Source organism: Pinus tabuliformis, chromosome J (genome assembly GCF_031772625.1).
Source record: "Pinus tabuliformis cultivar Carrire ecotype Pingquan chromosome J, CPIR1, whole genome shotgun sequence".
NCBI classification, from domain to species: Eukaryota; Viridiplantae; Streptophyta; class Pinopsida; order Pinales; family Pinaceae; genus Pinus; species Pinus tabuliformis.
The window spans coordinates 1,352,977,490-1,352,999,326 of NC_142295.1; the positions used below are offsets into that span (position 1 = coordinate 1,352,977,490).

Below are 21,837 nucleotides of genomic sequence, written 5' to 3' on the forward strand. Positions count from 1 at the left end.
AGCAACAGTAGCTAATCAATCACTTGGTTTTCATTAACTCCATAAGGCACTGGTATTAATCATTTTTAAATCAAATTATAAATCTTGCTGAGCCTTAATCAAAGTATTTGGTTGCCTCGCTGTGTCTCCCGAACCGGTTGATTCCCAGCTGGTTCTCCTTCATCTCATTTATCCATAGGGTCTACTCCTCTTAGCTTGTTGTAGGGAAACAGCTTAAACGGAGAGATCCGGGATCAAGGTGACAGCCCTCAATCTGAGCGTTGTCGTTGTGTTTAGACAATCTGTGCGACAACAAAGCCCTTATTTCCCCTTTCATATACTTCGATAGTGCTTGAGCTTGCTCTTGAGATGGTTTGGAGATTGAACCCTTAACATATGCAATAACTTCATTCTCTACGAGGATCAAATCTATCCTCTTCTTCCATGCAAGGAAATTTGATGACCCAACCAGTTTGTTGCTTTCCTTACATAATGAATTCATGTTGATAGTAGATTCAAACATAAATATAAAGATACTTACTTGTCAAGTGAAGAGGCTCTTTGATGATGATATCTTCAAGTTGATGCCTTCTTGATGATGTTGATTATTGAGAATGCCTTCTTGATGATGATGACTTGATGATCTTCTACAAGGATGATTGAGATGTGATCCTTTCTTCAATGTGAGGGAGATCACTTTGATGATGTAATGCTCTTCTTACTTCCTTATTAGATAATTGTAGAATGTGTAAGCCTCCCAAGAATGCTTCAAGTGTAGAGTCCCTTGAATGAGGTAGGGTCTTTGAGGTATTCTTCTTTTACAAAGTGTTGATCCTTCTAGATGGTATGGATCCTTGTCATGAGATGGGTAGTCCTCTTTGATGTTCCTTAGTTCCTTCCTTCAAGACAATGTGTGGACTAGTCCTTCTTGATGATCTCCTTGTGCTCAATCCTTGAGTACTCTTCTTCGATTGGATGATCTTCTTCAAGTTGCCTCTTTTTGTCTTGTCGCTTTAGCTCTAATACCATGTTGAGAAATCTAGGGGCAGCTAAACTAGGTGATTTCTCTTACTTTGATAATTGATTATGATGTATTTTTACTTCACTTAATTAGCTTCTTCTTTCACTTGATTATCATTAGTGTTCTTATCATCAAACAACTACCAAACAATAAAACAATGAGACAAGAGGACACAAAATGTAGGTTGTAAGTTAGGGCAAAAACCTCTCCTCTTGAGAGGAAAACCCACAAGAATTCTTCTCTTCTTATAGAACTTCAAATGACTAATTCCAAGATCTAAGACCCTTGTCAAAGACCCCTACAAGACCATGTCAACTTTCACAGCGTCCAGCAACTTTTCTAACAACTTTAACCCAGCAACTTCTCCAGCAATTTCAACCCCAGCAACTTCTTGACTGCAATTTTTCAGCTACTGCAAAAATCCTAGCTCTTGTATGTGTGGAAAAGATGGTGATTTCTTCTACTTTCTCCTTTGCTTGACTTGGTTCTTCCTTCTTTGGAACTCAGCTTGCAAAGTAAACCTTTTGGTGCCCTAACTCAACTCCTTTCTGCAATTCGATCTTGCTGTAGTGATGTAGCCCTAATCTTCGCATGTGTCAAGAGATGATAGCCCAAAAACAACTTTCAAAGACTTCATTCCTCTCCTTCTTCTAGTCCTCCTCTTCTTCACTCTTTTAGGTCTCTTTTTCCTCCTTTATCGAACTTCTTGTGAGTTGCTTTGATGGCCTTCAAGTGAGGTCAATGTCTATTATATATAGGATTCTTAGGAGGTCAAATTGTTTTCAATGAGGCCGACTTGATCCATCTTGTAGGACGACTTGTTTGACAAGGTCTTGGAGGGTCTTTATGACACTTTTAACTTTTTAAAAAAAATTATTTACAAGATATAACGTGCCGAAAGGGGTCTTACATGTATGACAATGACTCTTTTGACTTCATAATTTTATGACAAACCTAGGAGCACTCAATGGGTGCTTGACCTACAAATAAATTTATCTTGAGCATGAAACCCATGCATCAAGAATGACAATAATAAATTTCTTTTCTCTTTAATATCAAATATATAAAATCATGATTACAATAGACATTATGAAGACCGAATCTAGTTACACATTTCAACACTCCCTCTTAACTAGGGAGGTATTCATAATCCATACATGGTGCTTGGACATTCTCATATTAAAGAATTCTCATAAGAAGAGTCGGATTGGTAAGCCATTTTATAAGCTATTATTTCAGCTTATCTCTTTGCATCTCATCATACCAACCAGCATTGTCACATAGCAAGGCCTTGACTAACAACTCTATCTCTCCACAAGATTACAGCACAACACTGGCAAGGCAATGACTATAGACACCATCATCAATGTCTCTTAAGGCACATACCCCATCCGGATGTTCACAAGGTATGTCCTTTTAGGACCATTCCTGTCTTGGAATAACACATCCTCAAGGAATTTCCTCTTCGACTACTCTTGCCTATTGGATGCCCTACCACATCCTCAAAGAGTATCGGAATCAATCTTAGATGCTTACCCAATCCTCCATTATTTCTTCATAACATGAAAACAAGAATGTTGTGTCTATCTCTCCCTCTCAACTAGGGAGGATCTACACATTCCTATAAAAGGAATATTTCCAAGCTCCCTCTTAACAAGGGACTTGCCCAAGCTCCCTCTCAACTAGGGACTTGTTTCCAACAGCAACTTTCTACTTCTTTGGTGGAGATCATCATACTATCAGTTTCTCTTAGGGCTCCTCATTTCGATATCATGTCATGAACTTCATCTTCTTCATCATGGAACGTTATTCATCGTAGGGCATCAGCGATCTTCTCCACCACTTTCCCTCCAATGAACCATAGTGTTGAACCAATTGTCATGTCATCCTTCTCTTCATTGGAAAGTGATTTTCTAGTCCATATCTGGCTTTTCTTCATACAAGTACCTTTTCATCCAATCACATGAGTATTAGTTGTAAGTGACTTCTACAACCTTTTTTCGGTAGCCCTGTAACAACCCAACCAAATGCTTTCAAAAATCAAAATGAACAATAAATCAAAGTTACCTCTTTATGATGGCCTTTCATCATGACATCAGCTTCTTGCAATATCAACATCCTGCACATGTATGGATCCATCTCCAAGAAGCTCATTACCAAGATTCTTCATACCAAGGGTCTTCATACCTTCTTCTTCCTTGGAGATTTCATAGTTAATTCTTCTAGTTATCGGATGTTGATCACCAATCTTATCTTACATGACTATATTTGCATCTTTCACGAACTCTTCTTCCTTTCTTCACATAATGCTTCCCCAAGAACTTCTATACATAACTCCTTCATCATAGGAACCATAATTGTCAACCACCTCATCTTCCATATGAGGTCATATTATGTTGATGTCATCTTATCAATATGTAGAAGAGTTCAAGACACATTGTCTACATTCCTTCATGCATCACTCTAATGGAAGAGATCCTTCTTCTTCGATCATGCTCATGAAATAGAGCATTCAACCATGTTCTGCAACTATATGATGACATGACATTATCTATCAAATATATATACATTTTACTTCTTTTGGTCATCTAGACTTCCTTCAAGCAGCTTCATTTCCTTGCTTGAAGATGAAAGTACTTCAATCAACTCAACATGTTGCACATCTTCGTCATCATACCTTACCAGTGGATCCCACACAAGGTGGAATGTGAACTATATGCGAGGCACTTGCTTCTTCTTAGTAGAGGTGAACCTTTTAATGAAGATTCCAATGGAGGATCTTGATGATCCTCATTCTGCAAATGCTCCTTCCTAATGATGATGTATGATGATTTCTTTATCTTCTATCTTGCTAGATGACTTTCCTCCAACCATATATACTGCTACTTCTGTTGTCCTTGCATACTTCCATTGGAGATGCCATTTCTATCATGATGTTTTCTATAACCATGTAGACTTTCTACTTCAGCGATCCTTCCATGCCTCTATGATGATGCCATCTCTACCTTGCTATAATGCATGTTATCATACTTGTGATGCTTTATATCATATTCTGTAACTGAAAAGAACTAAGTGAAGGAGGTTATCTCAGTCATAGTAGAGATCTTTCACTTCCTCTTTCTTTGATTTCTTATTTTCTGATTCTTCCACTTCTTCGGTAACATGGGCTTCATTTCTTTCCTTTATCTTCTTGTTGTCCTTCTTGAGTTTAGGACAATTCCTTTTAAAGTGTCATATTCATTACACACATAGCATTGTATCTTTGACATATTGATCTTCTTCTTTTTTCAAGGATCGAACTTTCCAAACTTTCCTTTTCTCCTGGCCATGGCAGCATATGCTTGAACTTGTTCATTTGATCCAACATCGCTTTTTGTCTTCAACCTAGTCTCTTCAATCTTACATAATGACCAAAGTTCACTGAGTGGAGTGGCTTCCTTTATAGATACTTGATACAAAGTTGCCCCATTCATCAGCTAGTGCATTGAGCACAACAATGGTCATTTATTTATCGAACATTATTTCTCCTAATTCTTGTAGTTGATCTCTTATTTGAGATACCCTCATAAGGTATGAGGCTACTCCTTCATCCTTAGATACCTTCATTTTGTATAATTTGGTTCTCAATGATATAACTTCTCCTGCAGTGCTTACGGAAAACAATTCTACCAACTTTTCATAGATATCTTTCGATTTCTCCAACTTTGCTACATAAGGGATGAGGGAATCCTTGATTGATTCTATAAGGATTCTTTGAGCCCTTATTTCCCCTTTCATATACGTCGATAATGCTTAAGCTTGCTCTTGAGATCATTTGGATATTAAACCCTTAAATATTCAATAACTTCATTTCTATGAGGATCGAATCTATCCTCTTCTTCCATGCAAGGAAATTTGATGACCCAACCAGTTTGTTGCTTTCCTTGTAGAATGAAGTCATGTTGAAAGTAGATTCAAACATAAATATAAAGATACTTCTCAAGTGAAGATGCTCCTTGATAATGATATCCTCAATGCCTTCTTGATGATGTTGATTATTGAAGATGCCTTCTTGATGATGATGACTTCATGATCTTCTACAAGGATGATTGAGATGTGATCCTTTCTTCAATGTGAGGGAGATCACTTTGATGATGAAGTGCTCTTTCTTGCTTCCTTGTTAAATAATCGCAGAATGTGTAAACTTCCCAATAATGCTTCAGGTATAGAGTCCTTCTTTGAATGAGGTAGGTTCTTTGAGGTCTTCTTCTTTTACAAAGTGTTGATCCTTATAGATGATATGATCCTTGTGAGATGGGTAGTCCTCTTTGATGTTCCTTTGTTCCTTCCTTCAAGATGATGTGTGGATTAGTCCTTCTTGATGATCTCCTTGTGCTCGGTCCTTGAGTATTCTTCTTCAATTGGGTGATCTTTTTCAAGCTACCTCTTCTTATCTTGTCACCTTAGCTCCGATACCATGTTGAGAAATCTAGGGGCAGCTAGATTAGGTGATTTCTCTTATTTTGATAACTACTTGTGATGTATTTTTACTTAACTTGATTAGCTTCTTTTTTCACTTGATTATCATTAGTGTTCTTATCATCAAATAGCTACCAAACAATAAAACAATGAGACAAGAGGACACAGAATGTAGGTTGTAAGCCAGGGCCAAAACCTCTCTTCTTAAGAGGAAAACCCACAAGAATTCTTCTCTTCTTATAGAACTTCAAATGATGAATTCCAAAACCTAAGACCCCTCCAAGACCAAGTCAACTTTCATAGCTTCCAGCAACTTGGACCGCAGCAACTTGGACCCCAACAATTTTGACCTCAACAACTTCTTAACTGCAATTTTTCGATTACTGCAAAAATACTAGCTCTTGCACATGTGGAAAAGATGGTGATTTCTTCCTACCTTCTCCTTCGCTTGACTTGGCTCTTCCTTCAATTGAACTCGGCTTGCAAAGTAAACCTTTTGGTGCCCTAACTCAGCTCCTTTCTGCAATTTGATCTTGTTGTAGTGATGTAGCCCTAATCTTCGCACGTGTGACGAGATGATAGCCCAAAAACAACTTTCAAAGACTTCATTCTTTTCCTTCTTCTAGTCCTCCTCTTCTTTGATCTTTTAGGTCTCTTTTTATTCCCTTATCGAACTTCTTATGAGTTGCTTGGATGGCCTTCAAGTGAGGTCGACGTCTCTTATATATAGGCTTCTTACGAGGTCGAATGGTTGTCCATGAGGCCGACTTGATCCATCTTGTAGGCCAACTTGTTTGACAAGGTCTTGGAGGGTCTTTATGACACTTTTGACTTTAAAACATATATATATTTACAAGATATAAATTGCCCAAAGGGGTCTTACATGTATGACAATGACTCTTTTAACTTCATAATTTTATGACAAACCTAGGGGCACTCAATGGGCATTTGACCTACAGATAAATTTATCTTAAGCATGAAACCCATGCATCATGAATGACAATAATAAATTTCTTTTCTCTTTAATATCAAATATAGAAAATCATGATTACAATAAACATTGTGAAGACCGAACCTAGTTACACATTTCAACACAAATCAGCTCATAAAGTGACAAAGTTGCCCTTCAAACGAATTGATAGTTGTAGTCTTATGGCAGCCTTGAACAATCAAAATAATGTATTTAATGATGTAGAAGAAATAACAAAGAAAGAGCAGCTTCTAAGTCAAAACATTCACCATATAGATAAACCCTTAACACTAAAATTACACCCACAAAGATATTTCCATTGAGCTCCAAGGAGAGGAATTTTCTCACAATCCAACCATGAGTACAAATGAGGAAGCCCTTCTCTATTTATAGAGTGAAGTCTACTCTCTTTACAATAAATTATTATTTGATTTAATTCATTAGATCTACCCTAGAAAAACTAAATCTAACTAACTCCTAAAATCAAGTGATATGTCACAACATAAAAATAAAGTGGTCAAACCACATGTACAATGATTTGATGAGTAAAACCCTGAAAAGAGGGGTCAATCCACACAAGAAGAGAACAAATGGATCAGGATGCCAACACCTTTCCTCCAATGGCTCCTTGATTGGTGCAAACAGTTAATGCTCACTTGAATATGCCCCAAGAATGGTCCACAGTTGATGTAAATGGTCCATAGTCAATCCTCAAAACATGGTGAAGTGTCTTTGAGAATGGCCCAATGCCTTCCCAAGTAAAAAAGACTCCAAGTGCAACGACCTCAAGAAAGTTTGCCAATACTCTATCAAAGGGGTGGCATCATGCTAACAACTCCAAAATTAAGTCAAATAATGATCAAACACCTCCAATTAATGCTCCAAATGAAGGCCCATGGTCATGCCTTTAGGTCAAGACACTCCAAGAAGCATGGAAGATGCTTCTACAAGTCAAAATTTGGGTCATAAAACCCCCATCCAACCATGTGATGTCAAAATATAATTAGTCCTCTTTCCAGCTCACTTGCTCCTCAAGATATCTTGCCCAAGCCGCATCGACATCATCCAAGCACATTAAGAGAGTGGCACATCATCCATACAACCCCTCCAAATCATTCAAAGTATCCCAAATTTCTGCCAGATGTGTTGTAGGTGCAAATCGGCCCTCAAAATAAGAACAAATCAGCTCATAAAGTGATAAATATGACAACGCTTATGGGTCTTCCACATGGCATGCATAGGAGAGATCCAAGATTCCACTAACAACCCCAAAATTGCCTCGAGAGGTGTGACCAATGCCTCGATATATGTGAAGTGCCTTAAACAATGTGAACTACATTGGGGAATGTGAAAGTACCCAAAAATCATAATGCAACTAGATCATGATACAAACTACTTTGTTCATCAAAAATTTTACTATATGTACCCCTACTAAAAGGAGGCATAACATCACTCATGAGACAAATCATTATAGACGTATTCATTGCGTCGAGAAGTGCATTCTACTAACCAATATGAAGGAGATGTATAATTCCTTCCGTACTCAACCTGACGTTAACACGTGTACTTTTAAAACTAAGATAAATACTCACTCGATAAATAAAAAACAATGTAGCTTATAATAAAAAACAAAAACAAAAAATATACAACCCCCGAGGGGCAACTCAATTGGCAATCACCATGATAATGAAGTGTTATGTACCAAGAGATTCGAGGTTCATATCCCCCCAATTTACCTTTGTCTGTGAAAGAGGCATATGTAAGCACCTAGAGGTTATAGTAATAGTGGTCAAAATCAACCCCGTGTCATGCGAGTACGAAACCAGTCCAGTTGTCGATTCGTCTAGTCATAAACAAAAAAACAAAACAAAAAAAATATACATATTTAGTTAATTTTATTGATATTACACCCAAATATGGAGATGTGTAATTCCTTTTGTGTTCAATATAAAGTTGACCTGTGGTATTTAAAATATAAATATATATATATATAACCAAAAAATTCAATGTCCATATTAATTAACAAAATAGAGAAACAAAATAATATTGAGTAGAAAAAATTCTTATATTTGCACTTTTCAGTTTAAGGGAGATGTGTAATTCCTTCACTATTTAAAAATATTTTAATGCAAGGCTCAAATAAAATATTTGAATATCCATGTTAATTAATATATTCCAATATCAACTTCATACATACTTATATAGAGAGAGACTTGTTATATAATGATTATTTTAATATTAACCATAAATAAAATATTTCAACACCTATCTTTAAAAAAAAATTATATCAACTTGCTATATCAAACAACTTATACAACAATTGATACATTATAAAGACTACTTGAAATGTTAAATTTCAATGATCGTACTAGGGTTTCTTCTGCATAACTTTCCATGGCTAGTTTGCACAGGAGGGGGCTCGGCCCCCTCCTTCAATCAAATTGTCTCATGAGTTGGTAGGAATGTTGAATCGGTCGACAATCCCTCCCAAACTCCTCATCATTCGCATCCTTTTCAAACCTCAACTGAAGGAAATGGAGATTTTGGTCACTCAGAGAAACCACTATTTGGAACATTTTGGAAAAATAAAATTGAAGGGTATTACCTGCCAAAAGCAGTGCAAGATCTAAAGTATGAGGTCAGATCCAACAAGATTGCAGAATACATCTAATATATGCAGGATCATGCTCTAAGTTGCAAGTTCATCGGATTATGGCCTTCTGAAAAGTCCTTAATCAATTGGATCCAAAATAAATGGAACCTCAATGGACAAATAGATATGGAGCTAGGAGAAAATGGGTTCTTCACATTAAATTTTTCCAGCTTGGAGGATAGAATGAGGGTTTTTAAAGGAGACCTTTACATTTTTAGTAATGTTGAGCTCTTCATTGAATTTTGGAAAGAGTGATACAATCCTGAGAAGGAATACTTCCTTGTTGCCCCAATATGGGTTCGACTCTTTTCTCTTCCAAAGAAATATTGAGAGGAAAAAATCCTTAAGGCATTGGCAATGCCATTAGTAGTTTTGCCAAGGATTACGAGGCAACAAAGAGAGGGAGATACACATCCTATGCAAGCATCAATGTCTACATGAATACTTCGCAACCTCTTCTAACTTCAATAGACATTTATTATTAGGAGAGAATTTGGAAATTGACACTAGATTATGAAATGTCCCATTTAAATGCAAGTGCTGTCATGAATATGGACATGTTTTTAGAGACTATGCTCTAATTACAAAGGATTTACTAGCAGATCAATCAATTCATAAAAAGCAAGAGAGTTTTGAAAAAATCCCCCAAAGGAATATGAATTTGAGACCTTAGAGAGCCACAAATTACAATTATAATCACGGATTTAGAAATAGGTTCACGTCTCTCTGCTCTTCGAACAAGACCCCAACATAAGAAGATAATCTATCAGTCCCCCAGTCAACTACGGGAAGTATTCGCAAGTCTTTGCCACCCCGAATAGAGCTCGAGAAAAAGAATCCAAAAGGTAATCAGCAAAATTCTCTACCAAAGGAGCCAACTAGCTTAATAATGGAAGAGGATGAGACTCAAAACCTCCAAGAAGACAAGGATCTAGATTATCCATGGTTGTTTGCTCTAGCAAAGGCATGTCCCGATAAAGATCTGCAATCAATGCCAGACCATCATGTTGAGACTCTTTATAGGGCATATCTCAAATCCAAGAGTCAAACAAACAATGCTCATCTAGTTTGAGTTCTTCAAATCCCCATTTAGGAGTTCATATGTAATCTTTCAAAAATCCAACCAAGCTAGTCAAGGAGGATAGAAAAGGGGACATGAGAGCATTAAAGCCTTGATCCAAGAAGATGGAGAAAAGCTAGTCAACTCAGGGAAAGTCAAGCCAATGTTGAAGGCATTTCCTCCTCCTCAACCCAAAAAACCATGAAGTTTTCTTCCTGAATCTTCAGAGACTAAGTATGTTCTTTGTTGTAATTATTGTCATTGTCAGTCTCTGATAGTTTTTTGTCGATTAGTATATTTACAAGTATCTTTGGTTGATAAGACAATATTTGTAGTCCTTTTATGATTAACAGTGGTTTATGGACCTTTTTTTTGGTAAAGTAACGCCTTTTATATTACAACTAAGAAAATATACATAGAAAAACAAAAATGGCTACCAGTCTGCCACTTGGGAAACTAGACCAACAACATAAGTTCAAAATTTCCGATTAGAAGTGTTATGGATAGCCATATTTTCTTTCAAACTAAAATTAAAACTATGAACTAAAACGAAATATAAATAACATAAACATAACAGCTCCCTGAGTTGTGCTTCTCTTCAGACAATAGGCTCACTCGATCATAATTCAAGAGGAGAATCCATCTAGAGAGGTGGTTGTTGTTCACTATCATTGTTAGAAAAGGAATATCATAATTCCCCAGTGCCTTTGCAAACCTTGTGACTTTCTTTTCAAGCTTATCAACCTTCTCCACAATTTCAGCCATGCAAATTATCAGCTCTTGTTGTGTGTCATCTTTGTTAGTCAGTACTTTGTTATCACTTAGAAAAAACCCCGGCTGTAGAGGGAAAAAACTATGGTAACCTCTAACCTCTTTATATTTAAAGTAGGCCCTTCAATCTGGAGAGGGATCTCTCCTTAAAACTCTATCACTCACGGTCACTTTAGCAGTAGATCATTAAGCTCATTGGCCAGATTTAATGTGTAAGGTGAAACTGGTTTGGAAAGAAGAGAACAAGGACCATTGGGCATGGAGTTTGGTGTATAGATACATAAACAACCCTTAATAAAGGCAAGATAGGATATAACTTCTTCGACAAGATACCATCAAGATTTGGAGACAAAATACGGAAAATAAGTATCACAACAGAGCAATAAGATTTTTTTATAGGTATTTAAGTAGAAAACATGGAAAGTATTCGGATAACATAAATCAGAGCATTCATAAGGAATTTCAATTCATAATGCTTTATCCAAAGTACTGAAGACTTAATGATCAAGATATGTAGCATAAAAAGAAACTAAATACCAATGGGGAAAGACAGACAAGAAGTTATACACACAGGGATCTCTGCAAAACTGTATATGTAACACTGCATATAGCAATATATTGATCAAGACTAACACACAATCTTTCTTCTCCAAAAATTCCCAACCCTTATTACATTCCAAAATATGAAATTTATAAGAAAAACAATTCTTAATCTATCTCTAACATCTCGGAAACAAATTCTATCAACAAACTTAAAATAAAATAATCTTAAACAGTTTGCAAGAAGCCTAGGCAAACTAAGGTAAATGCCCTTTGAATGTGGAACTATAGTTGCTCTTATGCCTCAAAATCTGAAACAAATTTCTTCGTATCGATTGATTTTCACCACCTGTCGCCGAACTTGAAATGTTACCACTTGTGTCTTTGACTATTAATATTATTCCTTTGAATCTGGGGTGTGACAACGGTTTTCTCATTCCTTTCCTTGAAAACTGGATCTACTATGCCATTTGTTGTCTAACCCGGAATTCGATAATTTGGAAAATAGTTGCAAGGTTTTCTGGAATGCTGGTTCGAATGTCCTCAAGGTTGATAAGAATATGGGCCTGATCTCCTACAATTTTTGGAATTTAAAGGAAAATTACAAGGCCTTTTCCAAGTGTAAATATAGTTTTTTTTAATAAAAACAAAAATAAAAATAGTTTCTCAAACTGTTAAGAAAGTCAAATAATAAATAACTAAAACTATAGTTAGAAATGGATGCAAAAGGCCTCGAATAGTTGTGTCGTTGAAGGTTGTTGGTCAAATCTACTTGGATTAAAAAATGCTCATAGTTGTCATTTGCCAATAGCGCTCCACTTGCTGCCTTAAAATATGGATCAAAATCTTCACTTGATGATCTGATTTTGTGCCTGAGAATTTGGATCTATCTTAATGCCCAAGATATACTCAACTAGTGCTAGCTATTGATTTTATGCCCAAATCGAATTGATGAGGTGGCTCATCAACAACTGTCCATGAGCTTTTTCCTAGCAAATTCCTGAAAAATAGGCTTCAAAGAGCCATTTGAATCTCCAAAACATGGTAGTTGCGTAAAATCTGAGGGAGGCTTTTGTTAATGGGTCCATTCCCGACAAAAACCTCTTTTGGTTTTCAAAAATACATTCACATTTGTTCAGAAACCGTATCTGAAGTTGTTGTCTTTTACAAGAAAAAAGTTAAAACAGTCTAAAAAACAGAGTTTTTTCAAGTGAAAACAAAACATGCTTTGGCATCTTTTCCCTTTCACTGCTGAGTTTGTGTCATTATGTTTGAAAAAGTAACCTTGGTGAATAACACAATATAATGGATTAACCCTGCACGACTCTTAACCCTACACAATATAACTTCCACTGTCCAGAAACACTTGAGATTAAACGTGACAGTAAATCAATCATACATAAAAATGATTAATTACACCACTAATTTACCATGATGATTACCCTCCAATGGCGTAAATTCAAGTGAATTCCAATGTAAAATCGTGAAACAACATGTCATCGTTTATTTCATAGTTTTAAAAACCGGCCACAAAAACCGGTAACCGGTCTAACCGGCCGGTTGGAGGCCTGGCCGGTCCGAACCGGCCTATCAAACCCGGTTTATACCCTTGTGTGCCCAAAAAACGGCCCTAACCGGTAAAAACCGGCCGGTTTAGGGCGGAACCGGCCGGTTTGTAGCAAACCGGCCGGTTTATGGACAGCCCGCCGATTAATGAAAAAATCGCAGCGGTTTTGTGGTTTAGGGGTGGTTTAGGGGTTTTGGGCGGTTTTCTTGATCGAAGATACTCTTTGCAGGTCAATGGTCCAGTAATCTGACGTGAGATATCATGGATTTGTTCTTTTGTTCTTTGGAAACCGTGATTTTTTTACGATTTTTGTAAGTGATTGATAAAATCAAAATTAGATGTAAAAGACTATCTATATGACTGCATGGAGCACAGATTTACCAGAAAAATAAAGGGAAACAAAATAAATATTCTTCAAATTGTCATTTCTATAATTGAACATGGTGCAAATGAAAGTACCGAGGTTATTATGGGTTTCATAATTGAATAGATCCGGAAGAGTAATTAAGTTATGAAACTGGGTAAATGTTATGTCTTACATTTTGAGGATATGGCACATTGAAAGGAGACATTCATTCTCAACCTCCTTTGTATCACAAATTTTATCAATCTACTCATCCCAAAGGCATTTTCAAGTTACTCCAATGACCATTTCACTATGAATCTTGTTAGCCCTCAAAATGCATGATCTTTTGAGACATTCCTTCAGCACTAAAGCTCTGTAAATGGTTTTCGTAAAAGACAAACAAGGCTGCTGTTTTCGACAAACCCTTTTTGAAGGATGTTTTATGGCAAGAACATCTAAGTGTTGGTTGAAAATCGATCATTATTCCCAGCATGTCATGCATAGATAATTCAGATGAAGGGGGCTCAAATAGGAACGTGAGGTAATCCATCACTAGATGGCACTTTATTGTACCTCGAGGCAGAGAATGGATCACTTGTAAAGCTCCCAGCACTGCATCCTGGTGGCATGCTAGGCAAGCACATCTGCATGGAGCAGGGCTACAAATGCCTAAGCTATATAAGAATGTGCGTGGAATATATTGGCTGTAGAAAGTGATTTGTCATGAAATCTGTCTTCCAATGTCTCACCCGAGAAATCTGATTGCAAAGAGTGCTAGTTCTAGAGTGGTTTCAAGGTACTAACAGCAGTAAAGGAAGGATCTGATACCCAGCAAGATGCCTTCAGCGCTTGATCAGCAGTTTTATGAAGTTGTGATCCTCTGGACTTTATAGGCCATTTAGAGCCTCATTTCTTATGTATTTTGCTATTTTGTCGATGATATGTATTGCACTCGGTGCCATTTTGATATATTCACCTTTGCATGGTATATAAATGAGCAAACTTTGCATATTTTGTCTCTATTGGCTTGGAATCATGGTTTTACATCTTAAAAATAGTTTTGTTTCATTAAAAATTAATTATTTAATGTATTTTTTAAAAACCGGTTCGTTTAGACCAAACCAGTCCCGGTTAGACCGGTTCCGGTCGGTAAACCGGTTCATTAGGTGGACCGGTCCGGTCACCGGTTCCGGTTTTAAAAACACTGGTTTATTTAGCCAGTGTTTGCTTGTTTTGGTACTCGCTCCTTCCCTGATGTGTGATCTATCAACGCTTTGATCTTCAAGTAAAAATAAATAAATTTTAAATCTACGCTAACAATCCAACAGTCAACTGTCAATGCCTTTAGTTTATTGCTTTTATTGAATTTTCATTGATAATCCAACTGTCATCGCCTTTATTCAATATTTTCAAATAAGCGTTGGCAATCCAACTGTCAACGCGCCTAAACCTTTGAACAAGAAACAAATTTTAAAATTTTGAACCTTATACTCTGAAGCTAAACTGAGATAACAAACCCTACCCATCAGAGTTTTAATGTGCCAACATAGGTTGATCATCTGCGTGTAGGATGAGGAACGAACCCTAATAGAGCTACCTACATCAGGGATTCAATCTCAAGTTTCTCTTTCAACATGTCTATCAGGAATAAACCTTTTTCCCTATCGAACCTGGTCTTCCACATTAGAATGGCTCTCTGTACTACTTAAAGAATAATGCTTCTATATCTATCCATAGTGACACGAGCAACTAACTGTGCACGGGTTTGAACAGCAATAGGAGGAGGGGATCTTCTCCCTCCACAATGAGGGGCTGAAAAGTGACACCTAGTCATTAGGCCAAACCGATTATCAAATTCCACCTCAAGACAGGAGACACAGGAGTGGAAAATAGAATACAAAACAACACAAAGAGGGGTGGGAGTTTGGGTAGAATGGGATGGAAACCACAAGGAGGGACCATTGAAAGGAAAGGTAAACCTAGGAAGAAAAACTAGAGAAAAACTAGGAAGACGAGAGTCTAAAAGGGGTGGCCAGGCAAAAACAAAGGTTGCACCAAGGCTTACAAACCAACTCAAAACGCCATGCAATAAATCCCCACCAAAATTAAAGAGCACGGGGAGGGCACATAAAACCAAAATGCTATAAAACCAAAATTCCCAAAAAACACTAATATCATCACATCTACGACTCGGGAAAAGTTCAAGATGGAAAAGAAAAAAATTGAGAGCCTACGACGACTCCTCTGCAATTGCAGTGCCCCCAACATGGCGTGTTTTAGGCTAACCAGCTTCCAACTGAGAACGACTACCAACCATGCATGCAAAGCTAGCTCCATCCCCCAACTCACATTGGTTCAACTATTTCCTAAATTTTCCTTTCCCAAGAATTGTAAGTCCACAGAGGACAGCAACTTCCCACATGATTAGCGAAAAAGAAAGTCCTCAAGCAACTATATAAATTGCAGGTCGCCTTTCCTCATCAACCTTCGCCCAACCAATATCACCATATGACATAATCCATCCAAACTCTTTCATGATTATCACTCATCAACTCCTCGAGTCTGTGTGCATAACAAGTTACCCTTCTCGAACTCCCATGCATCCAAAACCATTGCCTTCGTCCTCTCGCACACGCAACACAAGTTATGTCGCAGTTGCAAGTGAACTATCGAACATGCAAGGTGCCATTTGGTGGCAACTTTGCCCCTCTTCATTAATTTCTTTACACTCATTTTAATTAGTGGAGGATGCCCCTCTTTATGGGCACCCTCCTTGGGGGAAGCAATTTCTGGACTTTGAAAAGCTAGGCTACATGTAATTTTTTCTCTGATTAATTAAAAAATGTGTGTTTCTATATGTGTGGATGTATATATGTGTGTGTTGGGAGGGAGGGGGAGCGGTGGGAGAGAGATTCTATTTCATAGATATATGCCTTCTATTCCCAGTATGAGGGAGATGTGTATTTAAAAATATTGATAACAAAAAAACAAAACATTTTAATGTATATAATAGTATGGGTGAATAGTTGTTCATGGGGTCTTGGATAGACGTTGATCGTGTGCTCTGTTAAGGCACTCCTTGATGTAAAGCCACCGGTTCAATTCCCCGCCCTGATCGAGGTGATATATTGGACATGATGAAGATGTCTCACCAAGCTTACAAAAAGAAATAGTATGAGGGAATAGTTAGAGAGAGAGAAAGTTCAAAAAAAATCAATGCCAATGTTAAGTAAAATATTTCAATGTTAGCTATGCATATATTATATAAAGCAATTGAAAATAAAAATTTAAAATTTAAACAAACAAACAAACAAAAAACATATGGTTAAAATATTTTTGGTGTGCTTTAAAATGAAGAAGATGTGTAAATCTTTTCATTCTCAACATGGAATTGGCACATACATACATATAACCTGTGTAGATCTATCTTAACCCCAAATCTATCAAGCCTTGAGAGGGATCAAATCTCTCAAGGTGTAAACCTTTTTTGCACCCTAAAAGAGGTTTGCACATCAATAGATTTGATCTCTCTTGATGCTTGACAGATCCAAGGTTAAGATGGATCTACATTGGTTATCACACATTGAATAATATATTGATGTATCAAGCATCTCTCTCTCTCTCTCTCTCTCTCCAGGTTATATATGTATTTGCATCTACAGATCTTATAGTAAAGATCATCAGGATTTCCACTCAGCCTTGGATGCAACATTTAACTCAATTGGCCACATTAACATAACAACATGCCTTCCTCTCTTTGTACAAGTTTTCTATGTATGTGAATGTAAAAATCTTACAACAAAGGGCTTCAGGATTTCCAGACAACCACAGATGCAAAACTTAACTCAGTTGACCACTTTAACATGACAACATGCCTTTAGGTGGGTTTGAACCTAGGTAGAGCACTAATAATGCGTTGATTTAACCACTTGATCGCAACCAGCTTGACATCATTTTGACTTACAATTTGGTACTTATAACATGCTGAACTTTTCCTGTATTATAATAAGAACAACGACAAGAAGAAGCTACTATGCATTCTACTCTCCTATGGGTGTAACTTTCTTCTTTTGCATAGAAAAGGATTTAGAACACATCAAGATATAATTTGGCTCATCAACATCATTCTTAGATAGACGCACAGAAATGAATGGAGCAGGGATATTAGCTAAACAAATAAGACATAATTAGTAAGTTACAGATATGAAAGAAGGAAGAAATTGAAAAAGAAAACAATTTAGAGTTGATCTCTAAGAACACATCAGTGCTTCACCTGATTATTTGCTGTTATGAAAGAGATCAAACATAAGCAAAGTCATGTAACTTTCCACAAATAATGTATTTGATCGGGGATAAAAAAAAAGAGAGGAAAAGCACTCACTGACATCCATCTGCATCTTAATGCCACATCCCGTACACTTTTTTCGGGTAACAGTGCAGCAATTTTTATGCATCTTAAAATGCTTGATTCATTTGCAAATCTGAAAATGTACAACGGAAAGTAATGGTAAGATGTACATTCTGATATTAAAGAGAAAACAGTCCAAGAAACACAAGATAATAAGCATTCTAGATACTATCCATTTTGCTCTGCCCTTTAAAGAGTAATTTATATTAAGATGACCATCCCGAGGAGCAGAATCAATAAAATAATAGCAGAATAACAAAAATAAATATGCTTTTTTACAGCATTAACTTTTATGTATAAGTGGCAATGAAACTTTCAAGGAGACCAAGACAGAATCTCCTGTTTAACTCAAAATGTGCTATTTAAGAAGATGTGTAATGATATTTCTGCGTTGTCATCCTTTTCTTTGCTTTTCTCGTTTGTCATTTCACCAGTGATTTCTGGGCTACATTAATAAAGAAAGATGGCTGTTTGAGATAATGGATACGGAGGACAAAAATGATACTTCATAATAGTCTTGAATGGAGTTGAATTGGAAACATTCTAGACTCTAAAATTTCACGATTGAGAAACAATTAAGCATCAAATTTCAAAAGAGCAATTAAAAGGTTTTTAGACAAGATTAAAATAAAAAAACAAATAAATAAAAATAGTTTTCGCCAGCCTGTTATACTTCTAAACTTATGCATTCATTCTTCCGCTGAATCACAGATGTTTACGAACATCAACGATTCACCAACTGGGCTTGAACAAGATAACATTTGTCACTTCCATTGTAGGTAACTCATCAATAGAGCAAGTAAAAGCACAGAAGCTTGAATGTCTTTATTCTTGACAGGCAAACGCATTAGAAAATCTAAAATTTAGATACTGTTCACGAATGACCAACATAGATCAATGAGATGCACTAATAGCTACGAAGGGAATGAGTATAGCACCTCCCAGAGGAGACAACAGCAACAGAGAAGTTAACTCTAAATCTAAATCAAATTTGGAAACACATACACGGGAGCACCACCTGCACAGAAATAGTTGGACAGGTTGATCTGTTCCGATACCCAGCTAGGGTTTGAAAATGGTCTTTTATTATAACTGTTTTTAGTTAATTATGCCTTGGGTGAGCTCAATTTTATTTATATATCATTAAAACGTCAAAACTTCAACCAAAAAGGTCATAATGTCATAATATAATTGGTAAAAAAATACATATTGAAATAATGTTTTGTAAGTAGCCACTAAAAAATGTAAGGGGAGTATCAGTGTGAAATATAATCCAGACAAAGATACACAAGAATAATACTAAGGTAGTGACAATATCACATAGATAACAACCACAAACCCAAAACCATAACACTTAGATCACAAAGCCATGCCAAAGACCACCCACAAAGTATGCCATGGAAACTGCTAACAACATTATACCAAAGTGACGGAGAATGCTAACGCATCGACTCAGCAAAAACTAAAAAGTTTAGGGGAAAAAAGCCATAACATACATAATTGGGAATAAAACATGGTCAATAATGTTCTGCAATGATGTTTTTGATGCAACTGAATCATATAACACTGAAAAACGATTGAGATAAATCTAAGTTAGAGTAATGATAAGGAAAAACGGGTACTAAGATGTCGAGTTTCAGAAACATACTTTGAAAGCCCATCTTCCAGTAGGGACTGTTCTTCAGCTGACCACTCTATAGCAAGGCCCGGATTATGTTTAAGTCCTTGCGAAGTCCCTGAACTCCCTGCTGCTGCTGCACTTGAGCTGTTATTCGCATTTCCATTATACGGAGACCCCTGGTGACCACCAGCGCCACAATTGGCCGCCATTATTACTTGAACACCCGATGGTCACCTCATTACACACCAATTCTTGTTAAAACCTAACCCAGTCCTGAGAATCTCCTGGACCAAAAAAATTCAGGGCCGTAACGTAGGAGAAAATTTTGTCAACTCCACCATCAGTGCAACTCCAGCTTACGAATTGGAGTTATAATTTAAGGTTTTATTCAATGCAAAGCATCCTCGGCGATGCAGCGGCCGTCTTCGGGAACCGAAAAAGGGAAAAATTAAAATGAGGAGAGTCCAAGGCAGCTGACATTGCCCGGGAATTGACGCTATCAAGGAAAACTTATAATGTACTTCCTCCAAGTTTAAGGGCACTGCCCCAACGGTTGAAGGGCATATTGTCCATTTAGAGACCTTTCAAGTACTTTGTTCAAACCCTAGTAGTACCATTGTGATACCCTAGGCTTTGTGGAGCTGGATTTGTAAACCCTGTGATGTCTTTATCATGGATCTGGTGCTAAATTTGGATAGCTATTGACGACTGTACCTGAAATGAAATTTATATAGAGAGCGTAGGTCGTACATACACTCGGCTTCTGGTAATCATTTGCTGGAGAGTTTTTGCTCTATTTGTGTGGTTGATCGTGCTATCTATGAAACTAATGTCTTGTGCGCATGGACCCCATACCATGTGACCGAGTATGCGTTCTGACTTGAGAAATGCTTATGTGGCCATTATATTAACGAGCAGATAAACCTTGATAATTTTCTACAATTTCGATTTGTTTTCAGTGTAATTCTGCGTTGAATTTTTATTTTGTTTTGATGTATCAAAATAATTTAGTAGCGTTAAATCTTATATTATATTTATACTATACAATTTATACAATTTTTGTCTGCTGAAGGTGGCAAAATAGTCATCAAATTTGTGGATTGTGATGCGTTAAAATAATTGAGCAACATTGAAATTTTATATCAGGTTTATAACACAATTTTTTTTGGGAGACAATAATATTATTGAAATTTTATATTATATTTATATTACAAGATAAATTAGTAACATTGAAATTTTATATTATTTTTATATTACATTTTTTTGGGAGTGATAAAATTATTGAAATTTTATATTTCTGCGTATTATAATTTGTTTTGGGGAAATGAAAAAATCATTACTTATTGTTAATTTTTATTTATAAAATTGTTAATGATTATTATAATCTAATAAAAAATATTATTTAAAATAACATATGTAATTTAAAATGATTTATTAATGGTATGTGACAAATAGATTTTTATTTTTACAATTTAACGGTATACATCACTTAGATTTATGTGTAAATTTTACTACATTGTGAAGGAATGTGGTTAATGATTATTATTTAATAAAATTTATTTTATTTAAAATGATTTATTGATGGTTTGTTAGGGATAGATTTTCACTCTTATCTTAGAATATGATGTATATATTTACTCAATATAATATATTGCTTTTCTTTCTGAAAAAAAAAAAGATTTTCATTCTTATCAATATTTGTAAGGGGTAGATTTCTTTTTTTTTTGCTAAAGCAAGAGTCGTACCTTCTATTTCATTAAATCAAGCTTATTTTACATAATGCACAAACGTCCAACAGACCCTGTGGACTCAGGCAAAACAGGAAGCTACCCGCCTGAAACATAACCCTCCAACCCTATAAATGTACCCTCCAAACCCTTTAGAGTACATACAAAAATTATGCTACGAGAAAAGCGGGACTCGAGAAAAATCCATGCAAATACCCATGCAATCGTTTGCCAAACCTGCCTCTTTAATCGCTACCATCCATTCCCCTTTCTCAATCTGATGACGAAGATGCATATCGCCCCTAGAAGATGCCTGTTGATTAACCCCCCGACCCCACCAAACCGCACGATCATTCCTGATCGTTGATCGGCCTTGCGAAATCGGACGGATGAGATAAATATCGCACGGCTCAATGTCATCGTACTTTAGTGTGCGATGAGGGTGGTTTGCGGTCCCGGCCCTCAACCATGTGTCAGAAGCTGAATGGCATCGCTGCCAAATCTCCAAAACCACTTTTTGCTTGAGAGCGATGTGATCAACCATAAACCACTCGGGAAGCGGTTTTGTCTCCCGACTATGGTAATTTTGGATAATGTTGTCGTCGTAAAAGTTATGATTCCCGCCTTTTTTCTCATAACCTTCCACTAGACTGAGAAAACCTGCCGACAAATGCCGGGGATTTTTGGAGTTAAAATTACCATTGCTGCTGAGGCCG

The 21,837-nt window shown here is 36.6% G+C and overlaps 1 protein-coding gene across 2 annotated transcripts in view; it reads right to left on the bottom strand.

Moving 5' to 3' along the window:
* Positions 1–20,204, bottom strand: part of LOC149232386 (uncharacterized) — a 279,670-nt gene extending 259,466 nt beyond the window's left edge. The window contains exons 1-2 of one of the 2 annotated variants that reach the window (XM_089379399.1): positions 19,422–20,204; positions 17,747–17,846 (exon numbers count right to left, since the gene is read on the bottom strand). In XM_089379399.1, the coding sequence (XP_089235525.1) occupies positions 17,747–17,846; positions 19,422–19,603 (282 nt within the window). In that variant the 5' untranslated portion in view covers positions 19,604–20,204. The remainder of the gene's footprint in view (positions 1–17,746; positions 17,847–19,421) is intronic. The other variant, XM_089379400.1, reaches the window with a different exon arrangement.
* Positions 20,205–21,837: the final 1,633 nt, after the last annotated feature.